The sequence below is a fragment of the Brienomyrus brachyistius genome, chromosome 1, assembly GCF_023856365.1.
Source record: "Brienomyrus brachyistius isolate T26 chromosome 1, BBRACH_0.4, whole genome shotgun sequence".
NCBI lineage: Eukaryota > Metazoa > Chordata > Actinopteri > Osteoglossiformes > Mormyridae > Brienomyrus > Brienomyrus brachyistius.
This window is the reverse complement of record NC_064533.1, coordinates 11,075,157-11,097,312: the sequence shown is the minus strand read 5'-3', so window position 1 is coordinate 11,097,312 and position 22,156 is coordinate 11,075,157. Positions and strand designations below refer to the sequence as shown.

Genomic DNA, 22,156 nt, shown 5'->3' with positions numbered 1-22,156 from the left:
CAGCACATAGTAAATGCATTTACTTATCAGCATGTTCTCTTCTGCAAACTGCCCCACATTCATACATCACAGAAAACAGTTTAAAGCTCCTCAGAATGTTCCTTTTTGTACAGTGATATACTAACGTGCCCTGCGATGGGCTGGCCACCCCATCCTGGGTTGTTCCCTGCCTCGTGCCCATTGCTTCCGGGATAGGCTCCGGACCCCCCCCGCGACCCACTAGGATAAGCGGTTTGGAAAATGGATGGATATACTAACGCAGTAAATATTACGTAACACAGTCAAGAAGTCATTTCAGTGGCAACAAACACTTGTATGTTTCAGTCTGAACTGAACCAAACCCACAACTAATGCTCATTGTCACGAGAACCGCTTTACTTCCCTTAAATACAACTTTATATATGGAAAGTTGGACAAATGTCCAAAGTACAAAAATCTTGAACACAAGAAAAAAACATTACACTTATCCAAACATCTAGTAGATTTATTGTTTAAACATCTTCTAATTCTTCAAGAAAAGGATAGCCATAAGGAAAATATGGCCTTCTTGTTTAGTCTATTAGATTAAAATACATAAAACAAAAGCACCATAATTACCAGTAAATAAAAAAAAGATATTAGATCTAAAGACCTTTGCTTTGAATTGATGGCTTAATGAATCATAGCAGCAAGACATATGTGTATATCACAAAAAGATATGCAGGGTATGTATGATGATAAGGCACATAGAATATATCACTCATGAACAGGAACAGATAAGTTTTTTAAAACTCGCTAAATTAAACAAAGAAGCATTTCCACCACTAGCTGTTACTTTTTTTGAGCAAACGATCCTTAACAGGCAGAACGGCAAAGGCGTGATTTGACAAGGATGCTTGTGGATGATCGCGCACTACTCATGGTTTTGGACGGAAGCTCCCAGACGGTGCGTGTGAAACCTGAACCTGCCGCGCACCATCTCTCCATCTCCAGCCTGTCGGGCCCAGCAGGCAGTCGCAGCTTCTGGCAAGCCATGAACTGACCGGTCCTAACAGCATACACATAGCCGCAGATCACAGAGCGCTTGTAAACTCCCCGCCTGCTCTGAGTCAGGCCCAGGCCCGAGGCCGAGTACATGAGGACAGGCCAGCTGCCTACAAAAGGGTCCCTCTGCTTTGTTCGGCAAACGGCACGTAGAGTTTGTCCTCTTGACACGAGAGCCGCAATTTCCCACAGCCCGGCAGAGAGCGGTGCAATCAGCTCATCTCCCGGCTCGTCACGGAGCAGATCTAGCGATTAGAATGAAATGGCATTATTGATCACACCACCCAAGCACAGAACCAGAGTCAATCACAGACCTCCTCTTCAAATGCAGGGAGAGATGAATCACCATGGTGATTACCGTCCACAACGTACCTGTATAACCCTCTGCCTGAATGCCGTAATTTTTCACACAAATACTGTATGAATATATTCAGACAGACACATGGACTGAGCAGAAGACACACGGCAACAAGAAAACTGGAACTACGACGATTACTCCGTTAAACTCGATGACTCGATTATTAAAAAGCATCGATTCAAATTTTCCTAATCGATTACTTGGCAATATGGTGGAAGGAAGACGGCACGTGCAGGATGAGGGTCAAAATAAAGAATGAAAACCTCAGTTGTGTGGAAGCACTTAATATTAAAAGTGAATGAGAGTGCATCTGCCTGTCAGTATTGCAAAGCAGAACTTAAATATTACCCCAGCATGAATGCAATGCAAATACATCTTAAAAGAAGGCATTCAGGCTTGATGGACTCAACCAGTAATTGATATGTACGATTTAGCCTTTCAGAGTAGCTTAGTCTGTTTTTGTCATCATGTTGACTTAAATTATTTTGATTAATTTACTTTCTGTGATTCCTGTATGTCAAAATAATTGCTTCTGAAACTAAGGTTAGGCCTGTTGCTTAGCTGCATCATTTTACATAATACAATACATCCATCCATCCCTCCATTTTCCAAACCGCTTATCCTACTGGGTCGCGGGGGGTCTGGAGCCTATCCCGGAAGCAATGGGAACGAGGCAGGGAACAACCCAGGATGGGGGGCCAGCCCATCGCAGTATTACAATACATATAAGCAATTACTATTAATTAATTTTACATGAACTTGTTCTAAGATAGGGCTGAACAATACCGGAAAAAGTTTATTTGAAGTTTTTGTTGTTATTTAGTTGTAAATGAACTTATTTACCAACAGAGTCTGTGAAGTAAGCTGGTGGTGCCTTGCGTTATGGCAGCAGACACAAAGCAGTGCTGAAAAGTGACTTGCTTCTGCTCAATATTGTACCTATGGAATACAAAGTATTTCCATGCAGTGTGAGTAGATGAAGAAGGGAAGACCTGTAGACACAAGACAGATAAACGAAACCCCGCTCTGCCTACAGCAGCACTGCATTAACCCATTATTCCATTTACAGTTTTAAAACTTAATTTAACAGATGCTGTTATCCAAAGCAACATACAATCGTAAGAAGCAGGGTAAGAAGCAGGGTAAAAAGCAGGGTAAGAGGCAGGGTAAAAAGCAGGGTAAAAAGCAGGGTAAAAAGCAGGGTCAAACGGTCTTTGGAGCAACTGGGGTTAGTCAGGGGCCCAATGGTGGCATCACTCTTCAATGTGAACCAATGACCTTCCGTTAACAGGTACGAAGTCCAAACCCACAGAGCCACACATCGCCTACTATTTACACTTTAAGAGAGCAACGAGCCGACGTACGAGGGAGTAACTCCCACGAGGCCCTGGAGCTCGCTCCAAGACTAATGTACTCTCTGTTTTGCCAACATGCCTCCAAAGTGTTACGTCAGTACAGCTTTGGCCTACTTGGCCGAGAGCCCTTTCAGTCAATGTGGAACAAAAGGTACGCTGCTGAAACAGCTAAATCCCCAACGCGTGCACGGGTGCGATAGCCGGCGGTTACATAAACAGCCCGCACCCGCTTCAGTCACCACTGTATGGTCACGTGCGCAGAGAAAAGAGAAAAGGTGCCGGTCAGCTTTCCGCTTCTGTCAGGCTAGGGAGGGCTCTCGCATTAATCAGAAGTGTGATCTTGCCTGGAAGCCCAGTATATGCAGGGTGTAGTGTCACATGACACCCACAGTCACGCGAAGTTCCTCACACTCTGAATCAAAGTTTCATTAAAGGGTATATATATATATATATTTGTGTGTGTGTGTGTGTGTGTGTGTGTGTATCCTGGAAGAATCACCAGAGAAACTGAGATATATTTTTAGAAAAAAGTGATTCTTGGAAGTATATCAACATTTTGTACTTGAGGAAGCTTTGCCTAAAGGACAGAAACGTCATCGCCTTCCCCGCGTTCCAGCAAATCCCATGGAAACTTGACTGAAGGAATTTCCCATGGCCTTCTAGGGCAATTTGGGGCCATCTTAGGCTGCCCTCAGCCCCCACCAAATACCTCCAGGCTGTCCCGGCTGCCGGAATGTCAGGAGGGCTGGTGTGGAGGTGAGGGACCATTCAGATGAAGGCTACTCATGAGATATGGGGGGAGGGGAGGTCTACAAGGCCTGGGTCTAAGTTCCAGCTCACCCTCTCGCCTGCTCTTTGAGGGACAACAACTGGACCACCATCTCTGAACTGCGGCTCTGTCCTGCTCTTCTCCACCAGAAATTCATCTGTGAGCCAAAACCAGAGAAGGCTGCACTAATGTAAGAGCAAAACAAAGCCTGGATTCCAGGCCTGGCCTTATGGTCGCTGTCTACCATTCCCTCAGCACATGGAAATATAGGTGAAATCACTTTGAAAGCAAAGCCTTACACTCACCTTTCATAACATAATAAAGATGCGATAGAGGTGGCCATGGGCCTAATTAATTCAACAAGAAGAACACTGCGCTAACAACAAAAGGGTTGTGGGTTTGAATCCCAGGAAGCACACATAAATTGCAACCCTGTCCTCTACTATAAGTTGCTTTGGATAAAAGCATCTGATGGACACAAGCATATTAACCCACTAACAGTGACTTAATAAAAATCAGCACCCATCCCAGTTCTAAAATACTAGGCCGGCCACCTTCCTGTTCAGAGTTCATTAGTCCGGGGCACTTAGATTGATGAATGGAGCTAGCCCTTCAGAAGGACCACTGACCCAATTGACAGATTGCTGCAGGACTCGGTGCACACGTCCAGTATCTGCCAGGCCTGTTATGTCCCATATTATCTTCCCTACAACGCAAGGCCCCCGCATTAAAATTTATAGCCCCGGTCAGTTTACCAAACCCCCCCGTAAATCAATCGGGAGACAAAACGTGACAAAAACAACAGCCCGGGAGACAAACGCACACACAGAAACAGCACCAGCGGTATCTCTCCCCCGGCAATAACCCTGTTCACCATGTTATTTATAAAGCTGGATTTTTTTTCCTGTAGAAATACATGCGAAGTATCAGATCGTCAGATTTAACTGAATTCGCATTCATTTATTTAAATGTGCTCTTTGCTTTTACCTAACAATTTGATCCAAGCGCAACTGAGAAGGCAGGGTCTGCATGGCCCTGGAGCAGTTGGGGGGTTTGCGACTTTCCGATCATGAGCACCTAACCTGCTAAGCCACAGCAAAACAAACAAATAATACCTTGACACAAGGTCCTTTATAAAGTACGATCGCGAGTACAGAAGCTGAGGAATCAAGCCTGAAATCCTGACGACAGTTGGCTGTCTGATTAAAAGTGCCCCTTGGCTCTGCCGAAGCCAGCCCACAGAGACGGAGTCATGCGTCTGGACCACCGCTCACATTTTCACTCTCAAATCTATAACTGGACGGAACCCACAGATGGAATTGTTCCTCTCTCCTCCGTGTTGATTTCGGCGCACCGGCACAATGTTCATTTAACCTGCTGCGGCCGGTCAGGTGTGGGCAGCTCCTCTGAAACAGCTTGGTTGCTCAAGACTCGTTTCGAGAAGCACGGCGTCCCCTCAGACTCTGGCTTCGAGGAAAAACAGTCACCTCCATCCATCACGAGCTGCCCGGCCCACTACCCACAACCCCCCTGACGCCGTCTCACACTCTGCACACCGGCTGCAGCCAGTAATTGTGTAAAGTGGTCCTTTCGCCATAACAGAACAGGTAGCTGTCCCCAGCAGAACAATTTGTTTTTACAGGATGATGTTACTGTAAAAAATGCAGACAGATCAGATCACTCTCACAGACATCTGACACGGAAACCAGAGGAGCAAAGTAGCACGAGTGTATTCTGAGCATGTATATGCATATACACATCCAAAATCCCCACACATATCAGCCTGTATCCCCCCCCCCAGAATTGTAATAATTCCAGACCTGCTTATTGCTTTGAAAGACTAAATACAGTTTTGTTGTACATGTACAATGACAGTAAAGATATATTTCATTCCATTCTAAATGAGAATTAATAAGAGGGCACCTGACAAGGGTTTTCAAAAAAGACATACAGTGATGAGGCAAAAGAAAAATCAAATTAAGACAAACACACAAGTTAACTGGGTGAAACAGGTGGCAGCTCTATTCTTCCATTTCTTCACCTTGAATCTGTCTTACCCACAATGCCCTGTGTCCAACAGGAAATGGCACAGATAATTAGCCAGATTAGCGGTGACTCTGAGGTTGCCGGCAGACACACCTGACTCTAGGAGTCACATGACAACCCACTTTTACTTGGTGCCCTTTTTACTCTGATCTGTCGCGAAACACCACGGAGACGGAAGCTTTAACAGAACTGCACCCCCCACCTTCACCAAACCTGCAACACGCTAAACCAAAGCAAGCCTCCCCCAGGGGGCCTAGTGCTGTTTCAGTGAGTTGCTTAATTATTACTGACATGTGTCTTTCATTTTTATCCGACCCAGAAACCTTGGTTCTGGCTGAGCGCGAGTCGTAACTGAGTTCTGTGGACCATGTGGGAGTCACGACCTTGTTCTGTGAGCGGCTGCCAAGCTGGTCCATCGCGGCGTGTGCCCTGGTGCCGAAAGGGCCCGCTCTGGCCCACATTACTACCACCCTGGGGCATCAGACAGGCACCTCCAGTGCAGGCCCCGCTATTGACAAAATGTCACCGCCGGTCTGCCGCACGGAGAACACAGGGAACGACAACGACAAATCCCAATATCTCGTTTTCCCCAATTAATTTCTCACGCTCGGTAGTGGGGTGGTGGGGGCTGGGGTCGGGTAAATGGAACAGACTGGACCTTGTCCAGCTGGAAAATCCATATGCCACTTTCATTAGGGCTTGCACAGAGTGCATAGCGACACACAGGCCCATTTGCAGAGGTCTGCTCACCCCTCCCCCCAGCTTTCACACAGACCCACTCACAGCCCAACACCAGAAGCCCCCCCAAGAAAGACACAGACCCATTCACACACCAACACCAGCAGCCCCCCCAAGGAAGACACAAACCCACTCACACCCCAACACCAGCCCCCCAAACTTACACACAAATCTACAGACAGTCCGACATGAAACCTCCCCCCCAACTGAAATGTAGGTCCACTCGCAGCCCTACATCCCACTACTCATACAGGCCCACTCAGGTGAAGCCACAGTCACTCTGCATAAGAGCACCTTTTAGCGATCAAACAATATTCAAACTGATAAAGCAACTGCAGGTTTACATCCCAGGAGGGTAGCTGCTATTTCCCTGATATTACACACCAATTATTCCTTTGCATTCTTATCTAGATAAAAGAAAATGTGTAAAGCGAAACTGACATGCACTGAGAAAGTTGTTAATAAAAAATAAAAAAAAATCACGACCATAACAAAAGGACAGCCTGACCCGATCCTGTGCGAGCAGCCATATTGTTCAGCAATTAATTAGCGGTTCCGCTAGCCAGACCTTAACCAGCGAGACGGGAACAGCAGATGAGGCAAGCGGCGGGGCCCCCAGCGCGAAATCGGGAGTGTGTAATTACTGGCTGCTGGAGGCCCCTGCGTCCCGAGTGCTGCAAGCATTTATGCGACTGCGTGTGTCAGTGTGCAGCGGCGAGCGCATTCAATTACGCTAAATGTCATCCCCACACGGGCACTCGAGCCACAGAATCAGGCCCAAACTGCCATTAAGCCGGTGCGCGCTGGGGGAACAGAAAGGCCAGGCCAGCTTCCTCCTTCCTCCTGCTGCTCTCGTTATGCAGCCAGTGATACTCATTTTGTGAGCGACACATAATTCCTAAACTCCCCAAATTCAGGGGCAGAAGAAGAGAGGACAGAAAGCTGACTCCTGCAACACCTGACTCTATTAGAGCATATGCTGGTGCCCACTTCCTGTTTGGACAGGAAGTGCCCACAGCACGTGAGCAGTATGTTACTGGGGCTCGTTTGGGTGAAGTCTGGGCAAAGAAAAACCTGCAGATGATGCCCTCGTGAAGCTATCGAGTTGCTTCAGTGTCGTTCATCCATCCATCCATCCATTTTCCAAACCGCTTATCCTACTGGGTCGTGGGGGGTCCGGAGCCTATCCCGGAAGCAGTGGGCACGAGGCAGGGAACAACCCAGGATGGGGGGCCAGCCCAACGCAGGGCACACTCACACACCATTCACTCACACATGCACACACTCCTACCGGCAATTTAGCAAGTCCAATCAGCCTCAGCATGTTTTTGGACTGTGGGGGGAAACCGGAGTACCTGGAGGAAACCCCACGACGACATGGGGAGAACATGCAAACTCCACACATGTGACCCAGGCGACTCGAACCTGGGACCCAGAGGTGCGAGGCAACAGTGCTAACCACCGCACCACCATGCCGCCCCCACAGTGTCGTTCACAAAAATTAAACTCTTGCTTGCATGCCGGACAGCGATGGGCACATCCCAGGCACGGAACAGTAATCCCAAACAATGATGAATTCATCTGCTTCCTGGCACTTGGAGGGTCATCAATATTTCATCTATCTGTCACATCTCATTTTTCACCTTCGGGTTCTGCTGTCGCTCACGCTCTCAGCTAACAGGTCGGCTGGAGACGGTTGGCTGTTTCCCGGCTCCCGCTCGCCTTTCGCCATAAAATATCGAATGCGGAGGGGAAAAAAAAAACAAACAGTCTAATTAGACTAATTACCGGGCAGATAAAGGCTACAAGATAAGAGTTAATTGTTTGTGCTGAAGCACTGTTCCATGGAGATGATCTGCTTTTTAATATATATCCTGCTGCCAAGCCTCTAAGCAGGGTCTGTGTGTGGTCATGTATATATTACATAGTGGTGACAAAAACCTGTTATTTTGGCCTTACAGGGACTTTTTTCTGTCCCCACAAGGAGAAACTCGATTTTATAAAAACCGGTGAAAAATCTGAAAATTCCAGAAGTCTTGTATTTTGTTTGGTTAGGATTAGGGCTGGGTAGGGGTTAAGGTTGTCATAGTTAGGATTAGGATTATGCCCATAGAAACAATTAGAGAGTCCCCGGAATGATATAGATACCTAACCTGTGTGTTTGTTTGTGCGTGTGGGTAGGTCCGTTTCCCCACGTATGGCAGTCTGCGTACACGTGTGGACAGACTATTGTCTTTCTGTGTGTCGGGCCTGGTATAATGTCTGTGTATTTGTTTGTAAAAGTGTCCATTTTGGTTTGCATGTACGTATATGTTGATCGAACTATGTGGTGTGTGTGCCTTTGTCTCTGGGCACGCTGGCAAACCCGCGGGCACGGCCTTCTGGGAAACGTTCCACCCTCTCCCCTTATCAAGTGCCTTTTACAAGCCATCAGTGAGGCTAATTCACGTCCTGCTCCCTAACCTCTGCTCCCTGCCCGGGCTACGAACTAGAAACGCGCAAATGGGAGAACAATTACTGGAGCAATTAAGGAAGGCATTGGCCACTGCCCTACGCCAGCTCCCTCACCGAACCGTGACATGAGCTACCAGCTCAGCTGAGTGCTGTATCACACCATCTGAGGATATGTGACACACACACACACCCCCAGACCTAGCGATGCTCTCCCCTATTGCCAAATAGCAACAACGAGAACATCTACATCAGGCCCCTTCTGTCAATATGCGGCAAAACACCACAGCAAACAGACTCTACTGCCGTGCAGACCTCTGCAAATTAGACCTTCAGGCAGAACCATTTAGACTGATGCCTGAAGACCCCCTACCTTCTCTTACCAACACCTGACTCACACTGTCACCTGGCAGTGAGGTACAGGAATGTTAAAATGTGTGTGCCAGACTGCAAATTTTTATTATACAGTGTTATAAAGATAGATAGGATATAATCAAGAGTCGTGCAATGTACTTGCATCCTGCCCTTGCGACCCAGGATAGTTCAAGAGAATGTTAGATGGATATATGGATGGATAGATGGATGATCACGCAGATCCCACACACATACCTACACACACACACAAACATGTCATCCAGAGCTATGCCCACTTCACACGATAGGACATTCTTCCATGCGCTGTCATAGCAACCATGGCCTCTGCTGACAGGGAAGCCCTTACCCCTGCTGCCTGGGCGATATCAAGCGCCTCTGCAGGGTCTCAGTGCCCTGTGTACACCTTCCCAGACCTGACGGCTGCAGCGAGCATCAGCAACGAGCATAAAGGCCAAGAAGACAGCAAGGGTGGCACCAGGAGGCTTCACAACGCAAGTGACTCTCGCAGGATGGGGAAGGGCCCTCGGTTAAAGGTAGGTGGCTGGTTTCCGTGTTGCCACTTCCGCCCTGGTAGGTTCTCCAGCAGAAGAGAAACTAACCACAGTGATTCCCTGATGACACACACACACCATACAGATGCGACATAAGCGCCACAGCATCAGTGCTATTTGCTTGATGTCTCTGCTCTCGGCTCATGTTGAGGCATATCTTTTGGGGTGAGAAACATCTATTACAGACCTATCCACTCGTCGACTATCCGCTTATGCTGGTCAGGCTTGCTGAGGGATCTGAATCCCTTTGCAGGGAGCACAGGGCACAAGCTTCTATTACAGAATCTTCAGTGATATTTCAAGGACATTCTGACTGATCATAACGCCATTCCTTGATATTCACCAACTACTTTGCAGTTCAATAGTTCAATAGACTTCTCTTATTCCACTGCCCTTTTCAGTAATTATATTAATCCATGATATTGAGAGATTTCCATCAATCCATTTTCCTTACCCGCTTATCTAATACAGGGTGGCAGTGACCCTGGAATCAGTCCCAGGAATCGCATGACGCGAAGCTGGGGACGTCCCTGGATGAGATGCCAGTCTATTGCAGGGACGGAGATTCACACACATTATGGGCAGATCAGAGACGCCAGCTTCCCTGAATCACGATTCCAGACTATGAGAGGAAATCAATGTAGTCACACACAGTGCAGAGTCAGGATTCAAACCACTACCCTGAAGGCGTGAGGTCACTGCACCCGCCTCGCTATAATTTCAGATATTTCTAAACCTCATACTTAACATTATCTGTTCCAGTGTTTCCCAATCCGGTCCTCGGGGACCCATAGAGAGTCCACTCAGGGAACTGGGAGGGAGCAAAAATGTAGACTGCCTGGCAGGGAGCAAAAACATGGACCAGCTGTGGGTCCCCGGGGACCAGATTGGGAAACACTGATCTATTCAGCTGTCAATGGCTCCGATCCTTTATTCAGCTTCACAGCTGTAATTGCAGTTCATAATATGACCAATTTGCATGTCGTTTGGGGCAACTGCTGCTACCAGCACAAACAAATGAAAGATGACTGAGAACAACATGCCCTCTGGATACCCGCTGGCCGTCTGTCACTCAGTGCGACTGACAGGTTTGGCATCAGCAGTTTCATTACTGCAAGTCATCTTTTCACTTGAAGCCGCGATAATGGGATTTCAGATCTCACTGTGTCTAAAGGACAGCTATTCTAGATTAAACTATGCCGAACCGACATAATGCATTGCATTCTGGGTAGCTATAGCCAGCTGGATATGATTATTCTGGATATAAGAAATTAAATTTTTTATGTCATTTTATTCTTGATAACCATAATTGAGGGGATTCACAAATTAACTACTGATATCATAAATGAGATCATAAACCAGCGTGTCACTCAAAGACAGATCCTGGGGCCTGCATCACAAAGGGAGATTTGCTGATTAGCCAGATTTAAGGTAGCCCAGTTTAAACGGACTTGAAATGGATCTTCATTCACTTACATTTAGCCCAGACTATTAAATTAAATCTTGTGAAACCAAAAATCCAACCTTGTGATACATGCTGCAGTTCTCATTGGGTTCAGATATATACATACTATCCCCCGTATGCACACACCATTGCATAGACAGATTCACTCATGCACACATGCACACCATAGTGATGGGTCCGTCGTTTTCACTGAAATATTCTCACCCCCACCGCTCACCCCCCAGATCCTAGCACCCCTGTGTACTGTTCCAGAACTGATGCCACATTCTGCCGCTTGGCTCCAGAATTTGAGCACTTAAAAATCAGGGCTCATCACGTAAACGGCACAGATCCACCCTGACTGGGGGCTCCCCCCAGTGAATGTGCACATTCATTAATGCCCCCCAGAGTAGAAGGGAGACAATCCACGTCCTGTTCCTCAACGGTGAGCTCTGAAGAAGCACAATCAACAGCAGCGAAAAAACACACCCCTTCAGCTGTCAGGCAGAAGCCTGTAGAATGGAGAGGGGGTGTGTGTGTCACCGGGGGTGGGGTCACACGTGGAATGACAGGCAGCCTCGCTACATGCAGAGAAACCCTCACTTCCTGTGCTCGCTCTCTTGCTCTCTCTCTCACTCACTCACTCACATACATACATACACACACACACACACACATCTACGGTATACCTATCCTTATGGAGCCCGCTCATTCACTTCTATGGGAAAAATGCTAATGCTAACTATGACAACCTTAACCCCCACCCTGCCCTAACCATAACCATAAGTAACAAAGCAAAAATAGAGTTTTTGCATTTAACATTTTTTTCATAGCAGTCACTGATTTTTATAAAATAGAGTTTTCCCTTATGGGGACCAGGCTCACACACACAGACACACACACACACGCAAAGACATACATTTATATTCATATGTTTGTTGGGACCGTCCACTCAATCGTAACTCCAACCCAACCCTAACCTTAACTATAAGTAACAAAACAAAATACAAATTTTGGCACTTTTAGTGCAGTCACAGATCTTTATAAAATTGAGTTTCCCCTTGTGGGGGACAAAAAATTCCCACCTAAAGTAGCCTATCCCCAGGGGTCAAATGTATGGGGGGGGGGGGTGCAGCTTTACAGGCTTTTTTAAAGTATATTTTAAAAAATGACGCCAAATGCAGCACCTGTCAGCCCTCTCTTAGAGATTCGAGAGGACACTCTCGCGTCTTGCTGGTGGATTATGCAAAACACCGCGGAACCAGCTTCAGGCAGCGTGGCGTTTAAATCCTGCTTAATTAACAGCGATAAGCTGCTGTGCGCTGTGTGGACGTCGGAGAGTAAAGCGAGGAGCTCAGCAGCCTCGCAGCCCAGCCAGGGGGGAGGCCCCGCGGTCGGCGGGGGGCTCGCGGGTTTCACTGCGGTGCTTCTGGTCCGGCTAGCTCTCCACAACAGAGAAAACCCACCACAAGCGACCACGGTGATAACCTGCTCGACTGAGGCTGCGCCGCTCTATTCACACACACACATGCAGAACTGTGCGAAAGCCATAGGCAGTCAAACAAAATGATATTTAAATGATCTTCATGTTGGCATAAAACTATGATTTTATGTCTGTCAAAGTGTGTCAGCTTAGACAGCTCAGAAGCTCTGCTAAAGCAATCCCAAGATATGAGGCAACCATCCAGTGCACCCATGTACTTTTTGACGGGACCACTGCCCCACCTCGTATAGCTAATCAATACCTCACTGACTTCTTAAACAAATTAAATTGATTAAATAACTGTGAAATGTAGCAAATACACGTAACGGCTGAGGTGCCCCTGAGGAGAGATTTGGGAACTGAAGCGGTCTTCATCTAGCCAACATGGTGTCAGTAACTTTTTGGCAAACTTACCAAATTCTTTATTGTGTTTAAGAGTATGTTTTAATTTTAGACTGTTTTTTTTTCCATGAGTAAAAATGCACCTACAACCCAGATGAATAGTTTTAAACATTTCCTTTGATCGCCTAAGTCTGTAGTGGTATATGACGATACCTGCATATGCAAAATGGTTCTCGGCTCCATTTTTTTTGTCATTTTCAATACGTGGGGCTAAAAGACACTGGTGTTTAATTCTATATTTCTCAAGGGGCTGAACCATTTCCACACAATGCGGAGTCTTGTTGGAGATCCAGCGAGAGGAAGAAAAATGAATGAACTCAGAGATAACCTGCAGGAAAAACAACCAGCCAGGAGCAGATCCTGACACACATTTCTGGACACTCAATTTACTTTCTGCACTCCAACTTCTCGCTGTCGCTGTGGCGCCCGAGTCATAACTCACAGCTAGCAGACCTCTGGGCTCCAGACTGAGAGGCCTGGCAGCAGTCGAACGGAGCCACGTCTTACAGCTCAGCTAAAGTAGCTCTGTGCTGGGGAAGCGGGTCATTCAGAATGGGGAGGGGAGGGCTAGTGAATCACACTCAGAACAGCCACATGATCAGATGGACAAAGGGGGCAGTCTATCAGAACCAGTAGGAGGAGCTACTGAGTCACGCACAGAATAGCCACATGATCAGATGGATAAGGGAGGCGTGTCTATCAGAATAAGTAGGAGGAGCTACTGAATCACACTCAGAACAGCCCCATGATCAGATGGATAAGGGGTGAGAAATGTTAGTGTATCATTCAGACTGGACTGACAGAAGCTCTAGAGGGACACATGGCTGTGAGAGACTGAGGACAGGATACAAGAGGGACTGGCTTGACAGGCTGAAGCAGATAGGCTGACGTTTACCTGAACAGTCAAACCCAGTCTCCAGGGCCCTGCCCTACTGAGAGAACGGAGCCGGTTAGTCTTGTTGAGCCTTTATAGCTGTGGGCGGACACTGGGGGGGGACGCCTAGAATTTCTCACTTGACGACACAACAAAGTGCTGACGCCTCCATGGAGTCCAAAACGTGCCACCACTTCATGTGGCAAAAGGGGAACTTCCCCGCACTGAGAAACCACTGGCAGATCACGACGAGCTAGTACTGAGACAACACTCTCATGGTGAGATAAGAAAGAATTCATACAGTGTCCAACCCAACCACTGTATTACCCAAATAAAGCAGGCGCACAGACAGCATAACATTCAGTGCCACGTGGGCTTTCCGGCATCATCCATCTGCTGATGTCACGCAACAATTTCAGCTTGTGCTGGTGCGAGTGTGCAAGCAGAGAGGTAGCCCAGCCTTTGGCATCCGTCTCCAAGAAACTTGGCAACGTGAGCCAAACAGTTTGGCCACCACCCTAATTGGGGTGTAAGCAAAAGTCCTAGGGTTCAATCACCTTCCCTACTGGATCACGAGAGTGCAGAAAGAGTGTTTAATTACAAATCGCAGCGGCCCCACAAAGTGTCCACAGGCGAAACTGGAGGCGCGGAACGCTTGGCAAGCACACATCTCCTCAGGAAGAGCTAAACAGAACCATCTACTGACTCCATATTCAAGCACTCAAAAATCAATCGCTTCGAAATATCTGGGATGCGATTCCAGGAAGAGATCAGCAGAAGCCCGTCCTGGAGGCACTGTGTTCCGGAATACCGCATCCCACAGATTCCAGTTATGGTAAAGGCTGTGAGCATGTTTATGAAAAGGAGCTGTAAGTTTTTGGCGCGGTCGCTAAAAAAAAGAATTCCGATGTCTTATCTGCGGGCCTGGAGAAGAGCTCTAGATATGAAATGCGCCAGTAAGAGATTAATTTATGTGACGCTGGAGCTCCAGCAACATGCCCGAGGTAGGGACAGAGTGTTTCTGCTAGGGCCTCAGTGATATGCACGCAAGGTGAATCCGCTGCTCCAAAAGCACATCAGCAGATCAGGTATCAGTGCACTGCCTCATTAAATATGCACACCGATCATTATGGTCCTGAAGGAGCATAAGAGAATACTTTTGGTGTAACAGTTGCTTTTTGAATCTCCATGAGAACATCCTCACAAACCGCAACACTTAACATGTCAGGCCCTTCTCCAAAAAAGATAACAATAATATGGACAGTTCTTGCAGCTTTACATAACTCGTGTTATCATCCCACCCATTTAACTGTCTAAATCCATTACTACTCTACAGGCATGTAAAGCACACACAGCACAGGCAGGTTTAATACCCAGCACACATGAAGTCCCCCAATATCCCACAGTCTGCCACAGTTGGACTGCCAGCACGAATTAAACAAGGACACAGCGCATAAGAAGATTAAAATGCGTGGACACAGGTGGGGGAAGGGGTGGCAATTTCTAATTTCCACCACTAGGGTGCCGTGAGAGAGCATGAAGGCAGGAGAAAATGCGAAAAAAAATAAACATCATACACCAAGCATCCAAATGTCACCTCAGGGAAGCGATAAACAGTGAGGTGAAACACAGTAACACGCAAAGTCACCAAGCAGCTGCGTGCTCTAACATAAGCAACTGCGCCCGTTTGAAAAAAAACAGCAGTGAGACTCTCCCCACTGCTCACCGCCAACTTAAACAGACGCGGACGGAAACGTGAAAGCCCCCGCACAGCTCAGGACAACCTGTTCACTATCACCACCGCAACTGTTTAGAGACAGAGATGACAACTCCACTGCCCTCCACTGGATGGGTGATACAGTGCAGTCAGGGTGTCATGAACCAAGATTCGCTGACTGCCACTAAACAAACAAAGTGTTTCAGGGAGAAGCCCTCCAGTCATCATATCTGTCATCACACCTTCTGTGCTGTCACAGAGTACAGAAATATTCAGGGGGATTGGATTCTTAACTAGTGCATGCAAAGCATGAATTAATTACTGACAATTCAACCTTCCTTGACTGAGAGCTCTGTGCCTGCCTGTGTTTTTTTCCCCACACTCGCTTCTCTTGCAAAGATACACTGCATAAAGGAAAAGATGTCTCAGTTTAGGAGTTTTCAGCCCTGAGTGACAAACAGCAGGATGAAACAGCTGGACTTTGGCTTCTCCTGGACTCCAGTGCAGGGACTGTTCAAGTCCATAAAGATCGAGGAAGATGCCACCTGTCAATAGTAAACAAATGTAATATATAACAGCAATTTGAGCATTTTTGTTTTCCATGTAGCTTTGTACTGCCCCTTTTGCAGCACAAATTAAGTGCAAGCACAATGCTACGATTGAGAATTCACTTCTGGGATGTGAACGTGAAACTTTCAGGTCCGATGCCATTAGGCTAACTGCCTTTTGCTTAGCTGACACGTACCAATAGGTACAGGTCAAAAAAAAATCAGAAGGCTGTAAAAATGTGTAAAGGTATATCTTGGTAAAGCTGCATATCGTTCCCTGCAGCTCCCATACAACATTGCCTGCGGCATCCGCACACTCACACACGCCGGCGTGCATGTCTCCCCCTCCCCCATCCCAGTCCAATGCCGGAAAGCGAATCACCTCCTCGCGCTACTGCAATCTTCAGCTGCCAGGTTCCGTGCTGGGCTGCCTGTGCATTTGTGCTCTGCCAGTTTTCTTCATTCTCCTTATATTCACACCTTTTAAACAACCTACCTGGGGCTGCGAGGGAATGTCTGGATCGTCCATTCCCAGCGTGGAGAGGGGGGTGTTTAAACTGCCCGCGATTTATAGTCTCGAATCTGAACTAAATATGTGTATACCCACTTTTTAATTGTACGTAACATAGGCGATTTGAACGACGCTGCAATGGGTGCAATTGGACCTCCTATTCGGTCATATGAAAATGATATTTTAACATATTATGTTAAATAAAATTCAATTATATTTGAAAATGCGGCTTGTGTGAATTATATCAATGTGCATTAATTTATTGTCAATGTATGTACTATTTATTTATTTATTTATTTATCTATCTATCTGACTGAATGACTGGTTGGGCTCTCTCACTTTGTACCCCCTGGGAGAAAAGCCCAGATTCTCCTATGGTACGTTACGTTTACTGTTTATCACAGTAAGGAGGCTTTTTAAAAAACAAACTTACCATGTACTGCTGTTAGTGTACTGAAACTGTTAGTATTACTTCTTAATTCTGCCTTAATTTATACATATAAACAACTGCAGTTAGGCATTTTAAAAGTTAACTCCTGGATGCAATCGGTACACGAGTCCGTAGGCGTGTACGAATTGCACTGATGCCAATCCACCAGGATCTCGCAAGGGCTGCCGAGCCGCCGGCTCGCCTGCGATGGCCTTCCGGGACCCCCCCCCCTCTTTGTGGGCGGAGCTTTCTGTCACGGCCACGCGTTGCATCTCCTCGCACCTGGGTCAACCGCTCGCGCCACGGAATGCGCCGGTCCGCGTGACCGTTCAACGGACTCGACTGCAAAACAAGTTGGGCTTCAGTACAATGGAGCCTCTCTTCGTCACCAGCGAAGAACCAAACCGGGGCAGCGCGATACATAACACCGGAGTGTGTTGTTTACATACCTCAGTAAACTCGGCAGCGGTATAGATCCAGATGCGGTGCCCAGCAATCCTTTTTTGCCACTCAGTAATTTTTCCACTAGGGTTACGTTCCCGGTCCGCGCCGCTTCCAGTAGTTCTTGCTCCTTTCCCATGCTGACGAAGTAAATTAACAGATATATCCAATCCCGGGTGGGTGAAGACAGAAGAAAAAGGTATCCTCTCACTGTCTCATTGTATCACACACCATTCTATTTTTACTCTCTACGGCAAAGCGACGTCCCTCGAACACAAGCGGACTTCCACCGGCAGCTCCGCTACAAAGCGAGAAATGCTCGTTTCTGGTTCACAGAATGATGCGCCGTAAATAGCGTGTTTAGCACGGCGGCGGCTCGGCTGACTCGGGGGAGCGCGAGCCGTCCGAGGGCCGGTTGCCTGGATACACCGCACTATCGGACCGTCACCCGCACCGCTCCTTGCTCGCGCGTCCTCTCCACTACAATCACTCCTCTCAGACACACGCACTCCAGCCCGCATTCGCTCTCACTCCGGCCGTGTGACTCTGCGTTGCCTGCGAGACTTCGCGTCCCAGGTCCTTCTGCCTCCCTCTCTCTCTCACTCTCTCTCTCCCGTAGCCTCACAGCGCCACGCACAGCCTCTTTCCCGGCGCGCTCTCGGGAGCGAAATACAGCATGGGCGTGGATACCTTTAGCAGCTCCAGAGAGAGGAGAAACCTATTGTTACCGCTGGTATTGCAATACTCCAACAGAACAGTAGCATACCTATGTTTTTATGTTATTTAAATTCTACGGCTGCCGTGTATCAAAACAAGGTTATTTTGAAAAAAGGTTTAAACAAGGTACATATTTTGGCGAGTTTTTTCCCGCTGGAATAAGACCCATTTTAAAATTCAGTGCTGTAAAATGAGTTCTGATGGATTAACACAAATGAATTAGCCTAAGTGTTCTAAGGGATAAAGAAGCCTGTGGTACCATTGGGAAAGCATAATTCTCTGCCCCTTACACACACGCAGGATTAATTTGACTGAACGCCCCCCCCCCTCTATGTGCCAGAATAAAAAACATATGCAGGACATTTGTGCAATGCACCGGCCTACTGTGCAGTCCCATTCATGACTGGTGAATGACAGAATGGTTTTATTTATATAGAAATAACGTAAAGCAGCACACAGGCAGTCAGCTGCCGCAGACTGGGAGGTGCTGCAGAACGTGTGGTGAAAGGAAGGAGACTTTATTTCTTTGCTTACGGGATCTAGACCCTGGAGGTGGACAAAATGCACATTCAGAGGTTAAACATTAACGCATGAGGATTTTAGCAAGCTGGAAGGCAAAATGTGTGCCTTGGTGGGAAGGTGGGGGTGGAGTCAGCAATTTATAAGGACACTCTTGGGGATACAGATACTTCTTTGCCCATAAGCGGTCACATTTGAAAGCTTGGTGTTTGTTTATTAAACGCAGGGAGTACATCAGGCGGGGTCTCTATAGCAGAGGTCAGGGGCAGGTACACAGTCACTCGGTTTGCATTGGCCTGCACGTTCAAAATTGAGCTCACTACCAGATAAACACACAACACAAGCGGGACAGCAGAGGAGTGTAGCTGACCCACTGGACTTACCACCAGATGTTCTCGGTGACTAACAGGAAGTGCTTGAAACCAAAATCCCCCGAGCTGATTTCGACGCAGGAATGCATAAGGTCCATAGTCAAAGGCGAGGGAGAGTGTCAGAACTCTCACCAGGAGAATACCAAGCCAAGACTTGCCCCCTGAATCGGCATCCTCCAAGCCCACGGGGGGGTAGCCCCAAGGCTGTCTGCTCCCTGAAATTCATTATAAATGCAGGATTTATGTCCAAGAGTAAAACTCCTATACAGTGCAGATGTACTCCCTCTCTCATACGGACACACATTTCCACAAAGGCTCTTCCAGGTCACAGGACCAAATTTGGCTATCTGACAACAGCTGACTTTTCCCATCTGTGGGCTGGGGGGGGCTTGAATTAAGAGTGTCACGGCCAGCCTGTGCCGTCAGGAACACAGACAGATATCCTGCGAACTGGGGGAAATTAAAAACGGAGTCGTTATACGAACCAGCAGGACGCAGGCTTTCAAGCGATGCAGAATCACCCAGCGTCAAGGTGCATCAAGGTTATGGAGGATCAAGTAAAGTCCTCAAAAAAAAGCCAGGAAGCTTCCTGCCATTGTGACAGCGCTCTGCCGTAAATTGAAAGGCAATGAGCAAAGCAGCAAAGTGTTTGAACAGACTTAATAAACAGATATGCAATAAACAGATATCTTTAGCATCTTAGAGGCTGAACAGCACAAAGCCATGACCAGTTTGTAGATGATACTGTGATACTGCACCAAATTACCCACATAAGCATTGCATTCCAACAGAGCGCACAAGAGAGCCTAACTGACTGAACCAAGGGGCAGGCTCCACAGGTCTTCCTGGCTGTGGATGGCTAAACGCATTTGAATTGCAGAGGAAAAACAAAATTTAAAAAACCAGATTGGATAGCCATTTATTTTTACAAGATTCTGCAGTTTTAACAGACAAAATATTACATTATTTTTGCAACGTGTGTTTATCCCACTGCCTAGAGGTAACAAACAGAACAACTTTATGATTATGGGGAGTGGCTATAATCACTGGAAACGGGAACAAACTCCTCCCTCAGTCTTTATGCAATTGTAGCGTTTTATCCTTCCCTGCCACTTCAGGTCGTCCATCCTTTTAGAAGTCGGTCTGGATTCTATTTAAAAAGAACACTGTAAATCAAGCTTGGTTGGGCTTTCTTTGCAGCACATTCAGGCCCTCAGCAGAAAAGGAATCTCTGTGCCAAATCCTCCATTGGTGCTTTATAACACGACTCGGTGGCAGATCCCCCCATCGCGACTAAACAGAGACAGATGGCCCGCAGTCCTCCATTTTGGCTCTACAGTGGCACAGTTTGCCAGCTTCCACATTGCAACTCAACAGGGAGAGACAGCGCCTGCTCATCCATTACGGCTCTATAGAGGGACGCTGCGCCAAATCTTCCAGCGCAGTTCAAGAGAGACTTACGCCCCGGGTTCCCAGCTGCAAGACACCGTTCCAGGTTCTCCAGCAGGGTTCTAGAGAGGGAGGCACTTAAGAAGCCTTGGTTGAGGCCTGTCAGGCAGCTTCCTTTGCATGACACAAAAAGAAGTTTCTTTTTTTTAGCATGGATAAGGGGAGTCTCAGTTTCAAGGGCTCTCAATCCTTCTGTCCCGCCGTCGTAGTGTGAATAGCAGACTGGCCTTTTCACTGCCATAGTATGGTTCAACAAGGTGGGAGTCAGATTTGGGCTGGGCACAACATAATGGGAAGATGCTGTTGAGTGTATACCGCCCCCCCACCCTTCTGAGGTCATCAAGCCACCTGAATTCCCTCCCCTCATTGGACGGCCAGTTCTCTGCACGCTAGTGTTCCCTGCGGCTCAGTTTTGTTTGTTCTTAAAGTGCAAATCCGGAATTAGTATGGATATTTTACTCAAACGCTCTAACAGGAAACCGGCATGTATGTACGCACGTACACGTGTGCTGTATGTAAAAACCAAAGCAGACGCATAAGAACGTAACACGGAGTCTGTCCGAGCTGCATGGCGGCTGACGCTGCGACCCACACTCCCGAATTCAGAAATCGTTAGAAAAAAACAGACATTCTGCACACAAGTTTCTCATCAAAACTACTACATATCTAACTAGAGCAATTTAAGAGCTAAACCGCTATCTGTCGTCATTTTAAAAGTATTAAGAACATGATGTGTTTCATTACAGTGCAAATCGTCTCCTTTGTGACATTCCTTCAAAGGCATGTTAGCAATGTGACATTTTTCCCAGCCACCTCCCCAACCCCTTTGTCATCCTATGTGCTATGGGTAGAGGGACCCTGTCTTCTTTTCCCAAAAGTCAGGAGGTATGGGATCCCCTACCCCCTAACCCCCCGCAACTCAGACGTGTGGAATGCCATCCTGAAGCTTATTCACCAGCAGGAGGCAGTAGCAGCTTTGCTAATACGGTCAGAAAAGTCGGAGACTGACGTAGCTGAAGGGGTGTGTGTGAGTGAGCGTGCGTGTGTGTGTGTGTGTGTGTGTGTGTACGCAAGAGAAACGCTGCCTCTTCATGACACTGAGGCTCCTGGGGCAGTGCAGGGAGGCAGTGTGGGACAGAAATCAGGCCGAACTACCACACAAAAGCACCAGAGATGTGCTGTGGCCTTTGGGGTCCAGCAGGGGGCCACAGCGGCAGCATCTGTCTCCACCACTGGCCCGACACCCCTCCCTGCCCCGGCACCACGATTAGCTGTTGCCCCCGGTCGTCAGTTTCAAAGCTTTCATGCGGTGAAGCAGCGAGTCCTTCTCCATCTGAGCTTCGGCTAGTGCCATCTTAGCTCTAGAGAGCTCCAGTTTCAAACAATCATTCTCCTCCTTCAGCAGCTGCGGGGGTGGAAGGAGGAAGAAGGTGGGGGGGGGGGGGGGGGGGGTTAGAGTATCAGGAAGGGGGCACGACCACTGTGGGCCCATAAGGGCACCTTCAGTTGTACTGCTGAGAAAATAACACAGCTAAACAGCTGAGAGCACGGCAGATGGCATGCATCTTAACATTTCCCCCCTGA

At 47.5% G+C, this 22,156-nt stretch overlaps 2 protein-coding genes across 8 annotated transcripts in view; both read right to left on the bottom strand.

Annotated features, from left to right (window-relative positions):
• anks1b (ankyrin repeat and sterile alpha motif domain containing 1B) overlaps nt 1-18,175 on the bottom strand; it is a 131,232-nt gene extending 113,057 nt beyond the window's left edge. For 2 of the 5 annotated variants that reach the window (XM_049006098.1, XM_049006101.1), the window contains exon 1: nt 17,525-18,169. In XM_049006098.1, coding sequence (XP_048862055.1) covers nt 17,525-17,655 — 131 coding nt within the window. In that variant the 5' untranslated portion in view covers nt 17,656-18,169. Of the gene's footprint in view, nt 1-17,524 lie in introns of all 5 variants that reach the window. The other 3 variants (XM_049006100.1, XM_049006099.1, XM_049006103.1) reach the window with 3 other exon arrangements.
• A 1,851-nt stretch (nt 18,176-20,026) lies between these two features.
• uhrf1bp1l (UHRF1 binding protein 1-like) overlaps nt 20,027-22,156 on the bottom strand; it is a 30,350-nt gene continuing 28,220 nt past the window's right edge. For all 3 annotated transcript variants that reach the window (XM_049005931.1, XM_049005932.1, XM_049005933.1), the window contains one exon: nt 20,027-21,977. In XM_049005931.1, the coding sequence (XP_048861888.1) occupies nt 21,840-21,977 (138 nt within the window). In that variant the 3' untranslated portion in view covers nt 20,027-21,839. The remainder of the gene's footprint in view (nt 21,978-22,156) is intronic.